Source organism: Gossypium hirsutum, chromosome A07, assembly GCF_007990345.1.
Source record: "Gossypium hirsutum isolate 1008001.06 chromosome A07, Gossypium_hirsutum_v2.1, whole genome shotgun sequence".
Taxonomy (NCBI): domain Eukaryota; kingdom Viridiplantae; phylum Streptophyta; class Magnoliopsida; order Malvales; family Malvaceae; genus Gossypium; species Gossypium hirsutum.
In genome coordinates this window covers 5,202,092-5,222,356 of record NC_053430.1, presented here as the reverse complement: position 1 = coordinate 5,222,356, position 20,265 = coordinate 5,202,092, and the positions used below count along the sequence as shown (strand labels likewise).

Sequence of the window (20,265 nt, the reverse complement as noted above, 5' to 3'; positions counted from 1 at the left end):
ATTATTTAATTATTTAATTTTATCTTTTTTTGTCATCGAATTATCTTGAATTTTTGAGTATTTTTATTTTTTGAAAAAAAATAAAATTGAATTGTTTTAATGATTATTTTGTAACTTTTCATAATAAAGTAATAAAAATAAAATTTACTAATAATTGGATGACTAGTAATGCAATTTTCCCAATAATATATAAAAAAATTCAGACAGACTCGCTTCAACAAGAAAAGAATACTGGAGTAGGACAGAAACAAGAAGAATATGTCATGGTTTCTCAGTATGTCTTCCAAGGTCTAACTCTAAGCCATCAAAACAAAATCTATTCTGAAACCACAAGCAGCTGCTGTCGGGTGGGTGGGTCATAACCCTCACCCGTAGCTCATACCCGAGAACCCACCGCCATGCGTCTCGTTGTACCTCTCCAAGGTGTTGCCCAAGGAAGAGGAGGCCTACTCCTCGGCTCTGTGATCCCATGCGCCCTCTTTTGCTTCCTCCAACTCTACTTCAAACGACGTCGTTCTCCCTCCGATCCTCCTCCTCCTTCCACTTCCTCATCCAACCAGCCGGGGATGACTAGACATTCTTCACTCTCCAATTTGCTTTCACGCGGACCGCTTCGGATATCATCCCTCGCCACTTCCATTGCTAAACCCGACGACTCCCCTTATTATATGGGGTTGGATAAGGCCTCGGAGGATCCCTACAATAGAATTGCTAACCCTGATGGGGTTATCCAGCTCGGCTTGTCCGAGAATAGGGTAACCCCTTGCTTTTAAAAAATGCTTCCTCTGCCTGCCCTATGTTACTTCTTCAAATATTTATGTTGCTGTTTCCTTTCCTTTTTCCTTTTACAGTTGTGTTTTGATTTAATTGAGAAATGGACGTCGGAGAACTTGAGGGATTGGGTAATGGGAAGAGAAGGGGGCGATTTGAGCATTAGCGGGATTGCCACTTACCAGCCTTATGATGGTACAATGAAACTCAAAATGGTATTCTCCACATCTCTATGTAATTTAAGTTTCTATTCATTTTAGAGTGAATTTGATGTGTGGTGCTGAATTATCTGTTGTCTGTTTATTGGTGAAAATGGTATCAATCACAAGTTAAAATAAGCAATTTCTGAGTACTTTGTGTGTGTATCATCGTTGTGGAAAAACAGAGTTTCATGTTTTCATGCCTTAATTGTTATCATATAAGGCAAATAAAAAAACTTAATTGGTTTAAGAGCTTAAGAGTCAGAGATGCCAAGTAATCTTCTTAGTTTCGGACTATACGGCTTTTTTTTCCTGAACTGTGAGGTACATACTGTTGAGTGCTTATATGCTGGAGGCGTGGAGCTAACTTTAATCTCTTTTTTCTGCACATTTGTTCATATTGATGGTGCAGATTAAGAGATGTGGAGGTACGATGGGAGCTCTATGCTTTTGTAGTTTATACCTTTTGCTATCATATTATCACCAAACATAATGCGATTGGAATGTCGTATGCCTTTTTGAGATTGTCTGGTCTATTTCTATGTATTCCATTTTTCGTATTTTGCAGGCTATGGCAGGTTTTATGTCTCGTGTTATAGGAAGAGATGTGTCATATGAACCATCGCAGATGGTTTTAACTGCTGGTGTGACTCCTGCAATTGAGACGTTATGCTTCTGCTTGGCAGATCATGGGAATGCGTTTCTTGTTCCCACACCTTACTATCCTAGGTAATTATTCGTCCTTCACCCCTCCCTCCCGCGACGCACACACAAAAACAATGGTCCTATTGGTTTAATTAGAAAAGAATGTCTTCAGCTTTGACAGGGACATGAAATGGAGAACAGGAGTGGAGCTAATACCAGTTCATTGTCGGAGCAAAGACGATTTCGTGTTAAGTATCAGTGTGCTTGATCAAGCATTCAATCAAACAAGAAAGCGAGAAACAAAAATTCGGGGAATTCTCCTTTCAAACCCCGCAAATCCTGTTGGCAATCTACTTTCTCGGGAGATGCTTGAAGCTCTTTTGAAGTTTGCCGAAGAAAAGAACATCCATATCATATCAGATGAAATCTTTGCAGGGTCTATTTACGAGGAGAAAGAGTTTGTCAGCATTGCTGAAGTTGTTGGTTCTGAGGATGTTGATAAGAACCGGGTTCATATTGTTTATGGGCTATCAAAGGACCTCTTTCTTCCGGGAGTTAGGGTTGGAATGATCTATTCTTTTAATGAGAACGTTTTGGCTGCTGCTAGAAAGTTAACTAGGTTTTCTTCTGTTTCTGCTCCGACCCAAAGACTACTAGTTTCAATGCTTTCAGATACAAGATTCATTGTGGAATATATTCAGACCAATAAAAAGAGGATACAGGATATGCGTGATCTATTTGTGGCTGGTCTGGAAGAATTAGGTATTAAATGTACAGATAGCAGAAGTAGCTTGTATTGTTGGGCTGATATGAGAAATTTAATCCCCACTTATGGTGAGAAAGGGGAACTTGAGCTATGGGAAAAGCTATTAAATGTGGGTAAGATTAATTTAACACCTGGTTCAGCTTGCCACTGCATAGAACCAGGATGGTTCCGGTGTTGTTTCACAACCTTAGATAAGGAGGATGTTCATGTAGTCATGGAACGGATTCGAAAAGTCGTTGGTAGTCGTACATCATGCGGTTGAAATTTCATTCTGTCATGCTCAGATGGACAGTTTCTAAGTTGGATTTTGAACATGGAACAGCAGCTTAATTAAGACGTTACATTGGAGGCTTGTAAAATCATTTGGAATGATTTTCAGGGTACTCTCTTCTTGGCCTGGTTCTACAAGGATTTTGGTCTTGGTTGGGGAACTACTTCATTTACATTGCAATCCTTGAATCAAATTTATGGTTGTTCCAAAGGCAAAGATACAGTAGCATCAAGGAGGTCTTTCCTTGAGAAATTCCTATCACACATTCAGCCAGGCAGAGAGTGGATGGAATAGCATGGTAGATAGGTGATAATGTTGGTTTTTTTTTTTTTTTGGACAAAAGAAATAGAAAGAAGATTATTTGAAAATTACGTAAGGAAGAGGAGTTGGAGGATGAATTTTGTCTACTGAAAATAATTTCTGTAAAATGATTTAATTTTTTGGAAAAGCTAATATTTCATGGTGTTTGAATGAATCTGTTTAAAATATTTTTTTGTTGTTTAGTAGATTTTTGAAAAATATTTCATTAAAGTTATTTTCAATTAAACAAACATACATTTGAGATTTTCTTATTTTTTATTGTTTAATTAAATTTATTTTTATCTATAATTTTACATTTTACATTGTTTTTGTATATATTAAAAATATTATGTTAAATTCATATTCATTACAACGTTATTTTTTAATTAAGCGAGTATTTTTTATTTAAAAATGTGATATTAACAAAACTAACAAAAAAAAATTAACGATGTCAACAATTGGACTTGATCTTCAAATTTGAAAAGTAAAGGGACTAAATTCTTGAAAATAAAACTATAAAAACTAAATTATAAATTTGTGAAATATAATAGACTTATGACATATTTTAATCTTTATACTACAAAAAATTTATTATTAATATATTTATAATTATAATAAATATTTATTATTAAAATATTAATATTGAATATTTTCAATAATATGTGAATAATATTATTTAAAATTATTATTTTTAAATTTATTATTAAAATAAAATTTAAATATTAAATAATTTATTAAAATAATAAATTATATTTATTATATTAATAATTTATTATAAGACTAAATATAAAAAATTAAATATGTATGTTTAATAATATTAAAAAATATTATATTTAAAATATTTTTAAAAATAAAAATAAAATTTATTATCAATATAATAATATTAAGCTTGATTTAAGTTAATTTTTATAAAAAATAAAATAAAATTATCTATAGATGAGCTCTTTTTCGAAAAATGATTTACGCTTTTCAAAATATTAAGTCATTTTATAAGAAAAAGGGCTTATTTTACCTTGACTTATAAGTTATTTTCCTTTAACTAAACTATTTTGTGTGAAATAAATATAGAAAAATGTAAAAAATATTTTCCGTAAAATTTTTTACATGTAAAGAAACGGACCATTTATTTCAGTCATGAATTTCACAAGTATAACTTGGCTTTTACTTCAATTGTGAAATTACAAAAAAAATCTTTTAATTTTATAAAGTAGGTATTTGAATGGTTATGAAATGTACTCGAAATTATATTGAATTTTATTTTTATTTGATATATAATATAATTAAATTTATTTTTATGATATGAAATAAATTTTCATATTTAAAGTAGCAAAAATAATTTAAAAGTTTTTGAAAATTTATTTCTTCTAGAATTATTTATGAGAAAAAATTGAAATCTAAATAAAAAAATAAAAGGTGAGGGGCTAATTTTGTGATAGTGCTTAATTTTTTAACAGTGTAAACGAAAAAAAAAATAATGAAATGACTGAAAATGAACAAATCAAAAAATAAAGAGGTTAATTTTGAGCAAATAAAAGTAGAGAAATTAAATTTGAACAAATCGATAAGTATAGGGACCATTGGTAGGAATTTAATCTCTTTAAAATTATTTTAATTTTTAGTGATTGATTCCTATTAAAATTATTGATATAGTGATTGATTTTAAATAAAATTGTTGATCTAATTAATTATAATTAAAGAAATAAATAAAATACTTAATTTATACTTCACAGGCCTTCCTTGTGCCTTTCAAAATCTGTTGGTTTTTTAATTTTACAATAGTAGTCAAATTACAGTTTTAGTCCTTATACTATGCTCGAGATTTAATTTTACACTAGATTTTAACCTAATTTTATACCTCAATTTTTATAATATCATTAATTAATTTAAATATTTTATTATATTTAATATATTTATATAATTTTTTTTTAAATTAGTAACACCATCAAAATTCTCTTTTAAATCCATTCTTTGTATTTTAACAATATTTGCTTTCTTTGCTCAATCCATTCTTTACGGATTTTGTTCATAATAAACTTCAGTTTTATCCATATCTATAATCTTTTTCAAGCATTTCATATTGAAATAATGGTTAATTAACTAATAACGCTTTCACAAAAGAAGTTTTGCATATTACTCTGAAAGGTCTCTAAATAATACAAGAACCTGAAACAGGACAATTATTTAGAACTCACCAGGCTTAAAGGGATGGAAACGTAGGAGAGATAAGGGTTTGACCACCTCCCCAAGTTCTCTACTATTAGTTGAACGAGAAAACATACGTCAAGGATATTACCTTAGCAAACAGAAAGCAATGACAAATCAAGCGTCAAAATGGATCATTCTCATGACATCTTGCATTCTTTCATCTAAACATTCATAATACATTTAGTTAGGAGCATTTGATTCATTCTGATCTTGGCATCCTAATAATTTGACATAAGCATAGGCCCCAGGAAATCACTTTTACAGGTAGATTCCCCAGTGGACAACGTAGCAGGATTGACTAAAATTTCAGCAGGCTTTAACTCCCTAAGCAATAGGGTAACAAGCGAAAATTACAGATCTTATCTCCCTAAGCAATAATGGGGCAAATCGAAAACAGTAGGCTTTAACTCCCTAAGCAATAGGGTAACAAGCTGAAGATTGCAGGCTTTAACTCCCTAAGCAATAAGGTAACAAGCTGAAAATTACAGATCTTATCTCCGTAAGCAATAGTGGAGCAGATCAAAGATACAAGCCTTAACCCCTTAAGCACTAGGGTAACAGGCTAAAATTTATAAATCCTGGCTCTCTGAGCAGTGGTAGAGCAGGTCGAAGACTCACCTAAACCCCCTAAGCAGTAGGGTAACAGGCTAAAATTACAAATTTTATCTTCGCTGAGCAGGAGCGGAACAGATAAAGTTTCAACAAATCGTATCTTCATGAAACAGCTATGAGGCATTTGGAAGCAATAGGATGCAGTGGGTTGCAATAAGGTTACACCAAGAAGCCAAGATCTGACAGGACCAGGCAAAATTAGCCTTTATCTTTGCTTCGTTCCCATTACATGACAACGAGCAAAGAGGGGCAGCTGTTAAGCCCAATTTATGCCCAGGCCCAATACATTTAAAACCCAAAACAATTAACTAAGTAAACCTAACCCAATCTCTAAGCCCAATACACCCAATAACCTAATACCCCAAAACCCACTTAAACCTCTCTCCAGCGCTGCACACCCGAAGCAGCCCCCCTCCCACACGTTGCTACCCACCTCCGCATCGTACGCCGTTACTCGCGCAACCCACGGTCTCCGTGATCCTCGCCATACCTACAAACGTACAGCAGCAAAACATTTGTAAAAAGAGCTATAAAAGCCCTCGAAAAACACTGTAAAAGGGGATCTTTTTTTCGAATATAATAGAGAATATATAAAAGTAAGAGTAAATCGAGAATCGGGACTAAGGTTCGAAAGGTGATTTTTCATTCTTTTTTTGGAATTTTCTCTTGATTCAGATTTCGTTTGTTCTTTTTCTTTTCCATTATTTTTCAAACGGTTTTAAAAAACAAGAGAGGGAGAGAGGGGATTTATCGGCAAACTCGCGACGTCGGCGGCCTCGGCGAGCCGGATCTCCGATGAAGGCGACGCCGGTCGAAAAGGAAAAGTTTTGAGAGCTTTCTCTCTGTTTTTTAGGAAAAATAAGAGAAATAATGGGTAATTTTTTGAGGGGTTTTCTAAAAGGTTCTTCAATGTTTTAAAAAAAAATAAAAGGAAGGCTTCATTTGTTTTTATTTTTTTATTCTCAAAAGCAGAGCCTGGGGAAGGGGAAAAGCAGGCCGTGCATTGAATATAGGCTGGAACTGCGCATATTTCTTTAAATGGGAAATTTTCGCGACCAGTCCTTTTCCTTTGCGCCTACGTTCAATCAAGTCCTTTTTTTTTGTTTTCTTTAAATGCTTTCAAATTACCCCTGAAATTTGTGCTCAGACCCCTCCCTCTTTACTCGCATGTGCATTTTGGTCCCCTTATCTCCTTTTATTATGTTTTCACCCCAGAATTTCATTTTTTTAATTCAATTAAGCCCTATTTCGATTATTTTGGACATTTTTACCATAAAATTAATTATTTTTAGTATTATTATTTTTATTATTACTATTTTATTATACTTTACTGTTAATAGTTAATATTATTTTATTACTAATATTATTCATTATATTTTATTATTATAATAGTTCGTACTATTTGTTTTTATTAATATATTAAATAAATATTTTTTCTTATGTATATAATTTCCTAGAGTTTTACCATATACTTATATTTCTTTGTTTTAAAATTACTACAATATTCAATTCAAATACTTCTAAAATTATTTTTATATATGTACGCACAACGTTATTAATTGTTTCATATATATTTTATTATTGATTCCATATTATTCTACTTGTATATTGTGTATTATTTATTTATTTATTTATTTTTTTAAATTATTTTCCTAATTATACGTATACAACTATTATTTTTTGAAGATCCTGTTTTAAAATTATACTTTGTTTGTTTCGACTATTTTCTTAATATTAATATGTATATTATTAGGAATCATTTTTCCTATTATCTTCTGTTTTATATATTTATATAATTATTTTTATTTCTTTATTTTGTACCATTATTAATATGTTACCACTACTATTTTATTATTTGTCATTAAACCTCTTTTTTTGTTACTATGTTTTATTGTTAATATGCATCGTTTAGTTTATTACGGTAATGTTATTTGCATGTGACATACCATTATTTTCGTTTTTTAATTTTAATTGCCCAAATTCATTTATTCACAGATTTATTCTCAATTGTTTTTCAAAATAAAGGCAGTGTTCGGTATTTAAAGAATTCAAAGGATCATGCCCTAACGTACTGGGTTTCGCTTTCTTTGTTTGTTTTGAATATTTGAATATCCTCTTAAAGCTAAAACACACGTTTTTAAGGCAAGATCACATTTGAGGGTCAAAAATGTTGTGTCCTAGCGTACTGGATGTAATGTTTTACCTCAAGGTGAGATGGTCTTTAATACACATTTGACTTACCTAAATATGTTAAAAGCCAATAAAAGGAGGATCGCGTTTTGAACTCTGTCCAAATCTTTAATTTTCGACATTTAAGACACTAATTAATCGATTAAGTACCAATTTTGGGCGTGTCGAGGGTGCTAATCCTTCCTCGTACGTAACCGACTCCCAAACCGGTTTTCTTAAAATTTGTGGACCAAAATGTTTTATAAGGTGGCCCAATTGCACCTCAAAAAAGGGATTGGTGGCGACTCTCAACTTTCGTTTTCAAAAGTCGATTCCCGTTTTCAAAAAAGGGTTTCAACATTTATGATATAAAATAAATTTTCATATTTAAAGTAGTAAAAATAATTTAAAAGTTTTTGAAAATTTATTTCTTCTAGAATTATTTATGAGAAAAAGTTGGCATGTCGAAGGTGCTAATCCTTCCTCGTACGTAACCGACTCCCAAACCGATTTTCTTAAAATTTGTGGACCAAAATGTTTTATAAGGTGGCCCAATTGCACCTCAAAAAAGGGTTTGGTGGCGACTCTCAACTTTCGTTTTCAAAAGTCGATTCCCGTTTTCAAAAAAAGGTTTCAACATTTATGATATAAAATAAATTTTCATATTTAAAGTAGTAAAAATAATTTAAAAGTTTTTGAAAATTTATTTCTTCTAGAATTATTTATGAGAAAAAGTTGAAATCCAAATTATAACGACGATTCAATTTCTGTCGATGTTGAAAAATTCAATTTCGGAGTTGAATTTCTTAAATCAAGCTAGTTTGAAAATTTTAAATCGAGGAGTTTACAAGACGAATACGTAATTAATAGAGTTATTAAGTAATTAGTTGGATAAATTAATAGTTAGTGAATTAGGACTAAATTGTGGAATTTGGAAAAGTAATATAATTGAAATGGAAAAGAAATGAAGGAATATAATAGAGAGGGACTTTTAGGTAATTAAAACAAGGCCTTAATTATAATTTGGCCATCCTTAATATATGGTTAGTGGATGAACACATTTTCATCCATTGATTTCCACTAAGTTTAGTAACCATAATTCATGACCATTAGATTAATATTATTAAATGTAATTATAATGAAAATATAAACAAAAGATGAAAGATGTTAATCGATTATCATCTTCTTTCACCGTTTGAAGAAAGAAAATTCTCGAAAGTTCTTTCGTTGTGGTGGCTTTGAATTTTTGTTAAATTATTAGATAGATAGATAGATAGATATAGCAGAGGCGAGAATTATGAAATTCCGTTTAGATTATCATTGTTAAATGTTTAAAAGTTAGTGAGAGAATGATGATAATTTTGAAAAACATATCGTGTTTTTTTTTAATAGCTCGAGACTCTTAGATTATAATTCTAATATCATAATTAGATTCAAATGGGAGAATTATGAGTTATACAAAAGTCGGATGTTAGGGTTCTATGAGGTCAAAGTTTATATATATAGGGACAAAGTAGAAAATTGCTTTAGGGGATTATAAAGGAATCATAAATTATTAGGTGTTGAAATGTAATTTTATTATTATACTAACATGTAAATTTATAAAAATTTAAGGAGCTAAATAAAACACCTACTATTTGGGGGAGGGGAGCAAGGCCACTGCTTGCCTCCCTCTATCTCTATCCCTGTGCATATATATATATATATGACGTGTTTAATTTAAATGACATCTATGTTTGAATGTGTGAATTTAATATTAATTTATATTTAAATTATCGCACGTAACTAAATATAATGTAGAGAAATCAAAAGGCAAAAGAAAGAAAAAGGTGGTCGACCATAACGATTATAATTTATGTTAATATAATATGTTTTTCTGACACAATTCCATTGAATAGTCGTATAAAACAAATATGAAAAATAAATAAAAAAGGAATTATGAAATTTAATATTTCTTTAATAATTTGCTTTATATTTAAAAATGTTATTTTATCTAAAAAATATGTTACTAAATTTCGTTAATAATTAAAAATAGATAAAATGATGTGAAATTACAATTTTATATAATTTTTTATTTAAAGGATGTTGGTTTTTATATTTTTATAATCCTATGGGTGCAGTTGGTGGGTTTAATAATTTGCATTGGGCAATACGAAAGAGTCAAAATCGTAGGCCTAGTAGTAAAAATGTGGTATTAGTCTTAAACTGCTCTGCAACTAATTGATGTTTCTTTTAGGACTGCTTTATGTGTTGTTGATTTGGACTCAAATTCTATGAAGACCAGTCAAATACTGATATGTGTTACACCAGTTTAATATATATGATTTTAAATTAAATACAAATAATTTTATTTTTTTAATAATTTCATTAAAAATTTTGACCATATCTGTTTTTTTACAATATCTACAATTGATTATAGTCTTCCAACCTATAAATAGAAAGATAATACATTTCAGCACGCTCGAATCCACGTCCTCATGCATTAGAAGTGATTATCTCCAAACTACGGATTTTAATTGCATTCAAATATTCTTTAATTTTACCAATTAAATTTTAATTCGATTAGCATCAATATTGTTATTAGAGCAAGAAAATATAAGTTTGAGTACACTAAAATATATTATATTCCTATTTAAAAATTAAAAAAGATATATAAATAATTTTAAATATTGTATAAAATATTATCATTTAATTTTCATCCCAAATTATTGATGTGAGTTGCCTTCCAAATCAGCCACCTCTTTGCTTTAATTATATTAGGGTTTTTTATTGAAATAATTTTAAAAAAAATTATTTATCAAAATAAGTTGTCAGCTCGATTATTTATCAAAATAGGTTGTTTTTCTCATTTGCGCCTATTTGACAGGCGCGATTCAATTTTTTATATTATTTTTTTTGTTTTTTAAATAAAATATTATTATTTGTTATTTTTATTAAAGATATTTAAATATATATACAGGTAAAAATACGGTCTAACGAGTCAAAATACGGGTAAAAACGGGTTGTGCCTGTCTGATAGGCGCGATTAATCGAGCCTGACAGGTAGGCACGAATGGGTTGCCTGCACAGTCCCCCTCCTGCAGCAGTAGACCGCCCACCCCGCTGCCCCTTTTGCCCGCGCAGTAGCTCTCCTGCAGCCTCTATTGCTGCATGCATGTAATTTTTTTGTTATTAATTATTAATTAAAAATATTTATATTTAGTGTTTATAGTTTTGGATTAATATTTTGTATGAATGTAATTTTTTTTGTTTTTTATAATTATTTTAAAATTAATTTATTAGTAAATTAGGATTATGTTAAAATTTTTTGTGTTTGTAATTATTTTAAAATTAATTTATTAGTAATTTAGGATTAAGTTATAAATTGTTGTGTTTAGTTTAGTATTTGGTGAGTTTAAAATATAAGTTTATAAAAAAATTAAAAATCATTTCATTTTGAAAATGAATTTGGACAAATGATGTTTAAGCTCATTTAAATTTTTTAAGTTACTGTTAAGTATTGATGTTAATGGTTGCTGTTAACTCATTTAATTTTTTTATATCAACTTGAATATCAAGATTAAGTTATATAAATTATTTAACACCCACAAATATCAATATTTCTAGTGTTTTGTATTTTAAGCAACAGACGTTCTGTGGGCCCCACCATTTGCGCCTTTGAGATAGACACGATTAGTCGCGCCTCTGAGAAAGGCTCAACTAGTCTCGCCTCAAAGATAGGCGCAATCTGTATTCATATCTCATATTGATCCGAAAATAAAAAATAATATCTTATTTAAAAAACAAAAAAAAATTAATATAAAAAAAAGAGTCACGCCTGTCAGATAGGCGCGAATGAAAAAAAAATCATTTTAGTAAATAATCCAGCTGACAACCTATTTTGGTATATAATTTTTTTTAACTTATATCAGTAAAAAATCCATTATATTACTAGTCCTCGTTGTCTGGTGATTGCTTCTTCCAATGTTGCTTTTTAAATCCCTCCATTATATGGTTGCCAACGGCCTGCTTGTCGTCCCCCGCTGAGATTTGCTTCAATTCTTTTGCTTTTCGCCTACCACAATACTTGCTTCGCGGCTGCCTCCACTTGCTTTTAATTGCCACAGCCATACATAAGCCAAAGTTTCTTCAACCCAACCCCCCCCCCCCAAAAAAAAAAATCCCCAAATCGGGTTTCTGCTGTCTAATCAAGTTTAATTTAGGTACAATTGACATATCATAGAGTATAAGGGTTCCATTATTGCTTATTATTTATTCCGGACTGCTTTGAGTGTCCAGAAATATTGTTATTGTGGTGCTTTGTACATTTAGTGTACGGTTGATTATTGATTAATTGTGAGTTTGGATAGACGTTTACCTCTAATACTATGCATTTAATTTATTTATTTTTTCATGTTAAAGTATTTAATCTCATCTCCACCGTTGTTTTTATACTTACCACAAGTAAACGCACCACACATTTAAACTCACATTGGTTAAGTTTATTGCACAACAAAGTATTGTCATTATTAGTACTTGTGGCATTTTTTATTGATCGTTTAGGGTTTGGTTGGACACTTGTGTGTACAAGTATTTTTCCTCGTGTTACTTGGTCAAAATGATTAAATCAACTTGAACATTGTATCAAAATACTATCGTTATTTATTGAATGTTTTAATAATGCTTCCTTGTAATTTTGTAACTGATTTATGATTGTACCATGTCTTTGAAAAATTCTATTGAATATCACATTCACTTCTCGAATTATTACATAAATATATATTATATAAATATATTTGTATCTGATTAGAATGCTTTTATTTTAACTATACACATTGGTAGTTTAAAATATATTGGATCACCACTGAGTTGTAAGTATTGAATCATCATTGAGTTGTAAAAAGTTCAGCGTTTTGGATTTTTAATTCCATGCACAAGTAAGAGATAGTTCACGAGTTTATGTTCGATAACATCTTCAAAGAGTCTCTGCAATCCATTTTTCATAAAAACACTTTTCTCATAGTTTTAGCCTTGGCATATAGTTACGACAATTCGATTAGTTGATCACTTTTATATTGGTTAATAGTTTAGTTATTTGACTAAATTGTGTTAATTGATTTTATTTTTTATATTTATTTTTATATGATTTTTTATATTTTATTTGTATGTTTGATTTTTATATTTTGATGTGTATTAAATAAATGATTGATCGAGAAAATTATTTTGACAATTACTATAATGCTCCAAATTCAATCCAACATTTGAACAAACTTGGAGTGTTACAACAATTTAATTTTTCTCTCAAACACTACAATTTATTAACTTATTCTACCAAAAAAAAATATTTACTTAAATGCTTTGCATCATTTAAAAAAAAATATTGTGTGAATTATATAAATTTTGTAACTATCATATTACTATACATTTATAAAATTTTTAGCAACCTAATTGTTTTTTTAACCTTTAATATTTTTGTTAAAAAATTATAGGTCAGTAATTTTTTTAAAGTTAAATTAAATGGATAACAGTTAATTTTGTTTATAAACCTATCAAACATGGTTCACTCTCTTAACATATTAATTTTAATTTTTTTTATTTAAAAATTATATAATGTAAACATATTGATTTTAGTTTTTTGACTTAAAAATTATATATAAGTATGAAAAGATAAAAAAGCTATGAAAATAATAGTAATAATTATTTAATAAAAATATATATTAATCATTTCTTAATTAACTTAGCATCCGATTAATTTATAACCTTAACTCAATAAGAATTTTATTTTAAATAAGAAAATTTTAACTTATTTTAAGCTTTGTATAACTTTTATAAATAGTTAAATCACTTTAAATATTTTAAAATTTTCTAATCAAAACTGTATTAATATATAAGTTTCAAATTCTGTTTTAAAAAATCTTTAATATTAATTCTGTTTTATTTGAAAAATAATAATTTAAATTATGTTAATAGGAAATAATAAGATTCAACGCACTCGAACCCAGATTCTCTTACATTGAGAACAATAACCATGTCAATTGAGTTAAAACTCAATCGACACATTTGTATTTAATATTTAATCTTTCACATAGAAATTAATGTTAAAAGTCTAAATTTAATTTAAAATATTTTGTTAAATAAAACTAATATATAACTTAAAATATATTTTTTGAGAAAAACTTATACAATGTCTTAATATCTTTTCGCTTTTTAAATTTTAAATATTATTGTAATTTTAATTATATATTTAATTTTTAACAAAATATATAATTGTTTTTTTAAGAATATTGTTATAGGTTCTAGTATATGTGTTCTTTTTAATACAACGTTTAGAATTATCTATGGCTCCTTTTCAACTTATAAATAAAAAGATAGTGCGCTCAAACTTACGTCTCCTGTATCGATAAAAATGCTCATGCCAATTAGTAATAAAATATATAATTTTAAATATTCAAAGTTTACACCAAAATTTTAACAAATAAATATAATGTATTTAAAAAAATAAAACTAGCTATACTAAATTGACTTTTGAATTAATTAAATTATTTTTGAAAAGGAATATCAAAGTTCATTCTTTAGTTGTTTAACATTGTTTGACGGTAATGATGCATCGTAATTAGTAAATAAGTTTCGTTGTTAACCTTCTCTGTAATTTTCTTCGTTAGAAAACTCGAGGACAATATCTGACAAAACAAAAAAAAAAAGAAAAAAAAAGGGTTGTAAATGGAAGTGTTTAATAAGAGAAATAAGGTGGAGCACAAAATCCCCAACAAATTTTTTTTAAAAGAAATTCTATACTCAAAATTGTTTAATAAATTCCCTTCGCCCGATCCGAGCCAATTTTTCTCTCTCTCTAAGATCGCACCAAAAAAAAAAAAAGTTTTCTCCTTCCTCTCTTGTTCTATGAACATTGTAAGTTCGAGGTTGGATTTCAGATTTCTTTTTTCGAATTCCATATCGGCATTCAATTTTTATTTTATATTATTTGGATTTTGATAAATCCGGGGGGGGGTTCATTTTAGATATTTAATTATGCTTTAATTGTGTGCTGATCTTCTTTCATCAAACACAAAAAAAAGTTTCCCATTTTGAAAGTATGTTGAAAGATGTCTACTATTTCCTTTAGTAGTTTTATGATTTTCCTAATTTTGGGAATTTCCGTGTTTGACCACGCTTCTTGTTTCCTGATTTTGTAGGTTTATTTTTTTCTCAGGATTGGAGGAGGAATTCATGCCTTCTAAACCCATAATCCTGCATGTAATTACCCATTTACAGGTCTGGTATTGGTGGGGCATTTCCAAAATCACAAATTCGAGCGTTTCAATCTATGACAGTTTAGTCAGGTTGCTGGTATTCAAACATTTCATGTTAAACGATTCTTTTCTACTACTTTTACCATGACATTGGCTTCCTCAAAAACTTCTCTTAAAATGGCTGCTTTCCCACGGGGCGTTTCCTTCACTGCAGCTTCAATGGCATTACTAGCAATGTTCTTAATTTTTGCTTCTTGGCTTCTGGTTTCATACCCTATCACTTCAACTGTTAGTGAGTATATTTCTGGTGTCAATAGGAAAATAGTTTTGCCTGTTAAGGATGTATCAGGGTCGAGTTTAGAACAGCTCACAATGACTTCAAATAGTTCTGGTGTTGATAATAGTGAAGATGCACAAGTATCCATTAGATCTTCTGTTGATAAGGATTCATTGCGATCGGAGTCTAACAAGCAACTGCCTACTACAAAAGATTCAGTTGATTTAAGAAGAAATGAGATACCGGAGGAACCTGTAAAGCTTCCAGAATCTTCGTTTGGAGCAACCGAAAAGAAGGTAGACACTTCAAGTTCTGCATCTAGCAATGCATCTGAGAGCAATTCAATTGAGTCAGGTACCGTTCTTATAAACTTGTTTCAATCAACAGTTTGTTGTTTTGCCTGCTTCTATTTCTGATCAGAGTGCTGATAAGAATGTAGATCAAGATCATATAATGTAAAATTGCTTACAATGAGTTCAAATAACTCTGTTGTTGATAATAATGAAAATGCACTAGTATCCATTATATCTTTTGTTGATAAGGATACATTGCAATCCGAGTCTAATGAAAAGCTGCCTACTTCTCAAAAAGGTTCTCTTGATTCAAGAAAAAATGGGGTGCTGGAGACACCTGGACAGCTTTCAGAATCATTGTCTAGACCAACAGAAAAGAAGGTGGACACTTCCAGTTCTGCATCTAGCAATGCATCTGAGAACAATTCAGTTGATTCAGGTAGTATTCTTTTACTCTCAGTTTGATGTAACATCTGATTTTAGATCAATTATTACCTTGCATACTTCTTTTTTTTTTATTGCTTTTGCTATAGTAGAGCTGGAATCTGCATCTTTTACTGGTTCCATATTTATTATATTCTCTAAGAGGTTTATGGAAGATCTCTAACACGGTATCTTTCTATTACATGGTTTATTTATCAAGACTAGTGTCAAGTTTGTTCAACGCTTACGTCTTGCTTACCTTTTATTCCCCAGATTATGGTACAAAGTTTCTCAAAGCTGAGGGAAGATATGTAGAATGTGAATATTGAAATGTTTTGTGGTCAATTATCTATTTTGTGTGGCATTGTTCAGAATTGATGCATTTAAATGTTGAAGTCCCAATTCTGTACTTGCTATTAGAAATATCTGATAATACTTCTTTTAATTTAATCATAATTTTCTTGATATGATTATTTACAGAAGAAAATGAGAGAGAGAAAGTTCCATAGACATCTTGTCAGCTATATTGATCCCTTTATTCTTTTTGTGGGAGACAATGTTCTTTTTGAAGTCTTCCTTAAGTATTTGCATCCTATCTTCTCTTCCAGTCCCTCTTTGATGTTCTGATTCTCATTTTGATTGGTTGGCCTCTAGACTGTGATCTGTACGATGGAAAGTGGTTCTATGATCCACAAGGGCCGTCATACACCAACTCCTCTTGCCCTATCATAACACAGATGCAGAATTGCCAGGGTAATGGGAGGCCTGACAAGGATTATGAGAATTGGCGTTGGAAACCCTCCCAATGTGACCTTCCCAGATTTGATGCTAAGAAGTTTCTAGAGTTGATGAGAGGAAAGACACTTGCTTTCATTGGTGATTCTGTTGCTCGAAATCAGATGGAATCAATGGTGTGTCTTCTCTGGCAGGCAAGTACCTTGAATTCTAAACTGCCAGTTATTTCTGAAGACAAAACATTGTCAAACTCTGATATTTGTGCAAGTTTGCACCATAATTTTTCTAACAAAGGGAAGAACTCTGGTTTCTTTTAACTGGTTGTTTGCTTTCTTCAGATTTTTCTTAGCTTAAAAATATTAGAAAAATGGTAGCTTTGTGATAGGCTTTTGTGGCTTAGAGGTTTCATATATTATTAGCATTAGTAAAAAAAATTAGTAATTTTCTATCACTTTGTATTCTTCAAGTGTGAGAAACTAGATATGTACTCTGTGCACCTATTTTCATGATATAGATTGATCTTTTGCGCTCTTTTCTTCGTTAGTACTGGTTTCTCATGAAAGAAAAATTTGGGATAATTTCAGGTTGAAGTTCCAAAAAATCGAGGAAACCGAAGAATGCATCGATGGTACTTCAAGTCTACATCTGTAATGATTGTCCGGGTATGGTCCTCCTGGCTTGTCCGTCAAACTAATGAAAAATTTGACTTTGCTCCCAAAGGTGTTACCAAGCTGCATCTCGATGCTCCTGATGACAACTTGATGGAACTCATCCCAAAGTTTGATGTGATTGTTCTTTCTTCTGGCCATTGGTTTGCCAAACAGTCTGTCTATGTATTGAGCAATGAGATTGTGGGAGGACAATTATGGTGGCCGGATCGTTCTCGTCCTATGAAGGTCAATAATGTTGACGCATTTGGAATTTCTGTTGAGACAATTCTGTCTGCTCTTGTTACACATCCTAATTACACAGGCCTGACTATTGTACGTTCCTTTTCTCCTGACCATTATGAAGGTGGAGCTTGGAATACAGGTGGATCATGTACCGGAAAGGTAAAGCCTCTTGCAACTGATGAACTAGTGGAAAATGGCTTTACGAGTATAATGCATAAGAAACAAGTGATGGGTTTTGAACTTGCCTTTAAGAAAGGGACGAATAAGTCCAAGTTGAGGATGATGGATATTACCAAAGTGTTCGGGTATCGACATGATGGGCATCCAGGCCCTTTTCGAAGCCCTGATCCAAATAAGATCACAAAAGTTGGCCCAGACGGAAAGCCTCCACCTCAAGATTGCTTGCACTGGTGCATGCCAGGTCCTGTTGATACCTGGAATGAATTAGTGCTGGAAATTATAAGAAGAGACTTTGAGGGTCATCAAAACTTTCCATGACAAGGGTAGATGTGGTTTCAGTGAGAAACTCCCACATGATTGTGCCTTTGTAAGTGAATGAAACAGGTAACATATTAGAGACAGAGATGCATGGCTTGGTCCGACTTGAGGCGATAGCTAGTCCTTTTGTTTATATCCTTTATTAGAGTCACAGAGAGAAATGAGCTGTTGTAGCGGATTGAAAGATTGATAGCTTGCTTTCTAATAGATATTGATAGCTGTTCTACTTTTTGTGATATTGTATCTGAGAATATTTGATTGTTTTTTACAATAGGATTATTCACTATTTAAATTACTCAACATATCTTAAAATATGTTACATTATCTTGTTTGATAATATTTTATTATTTTTAATAAAAGTACATTTTACTAAATTATTCTCGTAGAAATTGTTTTTATTTATTTATTGTTTACTATATAATGTTATATTTCCTACCATCAAGAGTTGCATATTCACTGAAGTTCTTTGTCACTTTTTTTTTTTGGTAAAATTAAGCTATCTTCTATATTCATTTTATTATTTATGAATATTTAATTATTTCATCAATAATATTATTTTCAAATTCTACCGTAGATGTACACTTTTATTATTATCATACACAAATGAAACTTTTTGAAGAAAATACAAAAATTTTCGTTTTCTCCAGTCATATGCTTAGTGTTGATAAATTTGCTTTTCTTGAAGAAATTTAACAAAATTATTCTAAACTTTATAATATTAACCATCACTAACAAATACTTCAAAAAAAAAAAATTGTTATACACTCTTCCGTGTCGGGACATGTCTTTCCTTTAATTTTACTTAATTATTTATTTTATTTGTTTTATTATTTTAACTATTTAATTAATTTTAATGATTTAATGGGTGTTTAAAATCCACATCAGCTTTGTGCCATGTCATTGCACTGGTGACCACGTGTCAGATTTCCCTTAGACTGTCAGCCAAGTAAAAAAAAAAAGTATCATATTTACTTTTAAAAAAATATAATTTTACCTTTCTAATATTCTTATAATATTAATATATATATATATAATTCGCACACCATTTGCAAAAGCAAATTATTACGAACACATGTACATAATAGAAGCAGATAATTTCTTTTATTTTTTCCTAAAAGTTTTCTGTTTTACCATTAAATCTAAATAAAAAATATAATATAATATACATATTAAGTTTTAAAAACCTGAATAATACCATATAATTTTACATTTCTGATACTCTTTTATATATATATACAACTCACAAGCTATTTACAGGAGGAAACATTATCAACACATATATAATAACGATTTCTAGGACTTAGAACCCACTACGTTAGTTGTAAGATGAGCACCCTTAACTAATAAACCAACAACATAAGTTCAATTGTTTAGTAGACTTTACATAACCAAATCAAAGTTAATTATAATAAGTTTTTTAAAATTCCTAAACTAACCTAGAGCTAAAAGTAGATAAATTTCTTTTTCTAATTTCTCTCAAATTTAATATTGAATAAATTAGTCCCTATAAATAAATTAAAGTAATTTAATTTCTATCAAATTAGAAAATAGGTATCTAAAGTTAATTAATCACATCAATTTTATATAATTTAATTAATATAATAACAAATTTAGTCCTCAAAGTTTATACATTTTATCTGTTTTATAATTATCTTTGAAGATAAAGTTTTTTATATATATTTGAATGTTTTAGATTTTTTAAATTTAATTCATTATTTTCAAATAACTTTTTAGAATCATGATCAAATTGATAACATATGTAAATATTGAGGACTTAATATATTATTATATTAATTAAAATTATGTATAAAAAATATTAATTATTGTGAGTAATTGTTCATTTTCAAAATTAAGGGAATTAAATTGTTCCAATTTTTTTTGAAAGGACCAATTTGTTCAGTATCAAATTTGAGAGGGATTGGAGAGGTATTTTTACCCTGAAAATATATTATATATAAATTTTAGGGTTTAGCAGAGG

At 29.9% G+C, this 20,265-nt stretch overlaps 2 protein-coding genes across 4 annotated transcripts; both read left to right on the top strand.

Moving 5' to 3' along the window:
• Window positions 1–219: 219 nt before the first annotated feature.
• Window positions 220–3,128, top strand: LOC107933131 (probable aminotransferase ACS12). Its single transcript, XM_016865278.2, has 4 exons — window positions 220–755; window positions 852–986; window positions 1,540–1,700; window positions 1,789–3,128. The coding sequence occupies exons 1-4, from the start codon at window positions 399–401 to the stop codon at window positions 2,642–2,644; spliced, it is 1,509 nt and encodes a 502-aa protein (XP_016720767.1). The 5' UTR covers window positions 220–398; the 3' UTR covers window positions 2,645–3,128.
• An 11,474-nt stretch (window positions 3,129–14,602) lies between these two features.
• On the top strand, window positions 14,603–18,582 carry LOC107933182 (protein trichome birefringence-like 18). 3 transcript variants are annotated; one of them, XM_016865347.2, is made up of 5 exons: window positions 14,603–14,827; window positions 15,112–15,799; window positions 16,037–16,177; window positions 16,816–17,090; window positions 17,481–18,582. In XM_016865347.2, exons 2-5 carry the CDS (start codon window positions 15,313–15,315, stop codon window positions 18,285–18,287), a joined length of 1,710 nt encoding a protein of 569 aa, XP_016720836.2. In that variant the 5' UTR covers window positions 14,603–14,827; window positions 15,112–15,312; the 3' UTR covers window positions 18,288–18,582. The 3 variants fall into 3 exon arrangements, with proteins under 3 accessions (XP_016720836.2, XP_040973238.1, XP_016720837.2); XM_041117304.1 differs by having other exon boundaries at window positions 14,625–14,827; window positions 15,129–15,799; XM_016865348.2 differs by having other exon boundaries at window positions 14,625–14,838.
• The last annotated feature ends 1,683 nt before the right edge of the window (window positions 18,583–20,265 follow it).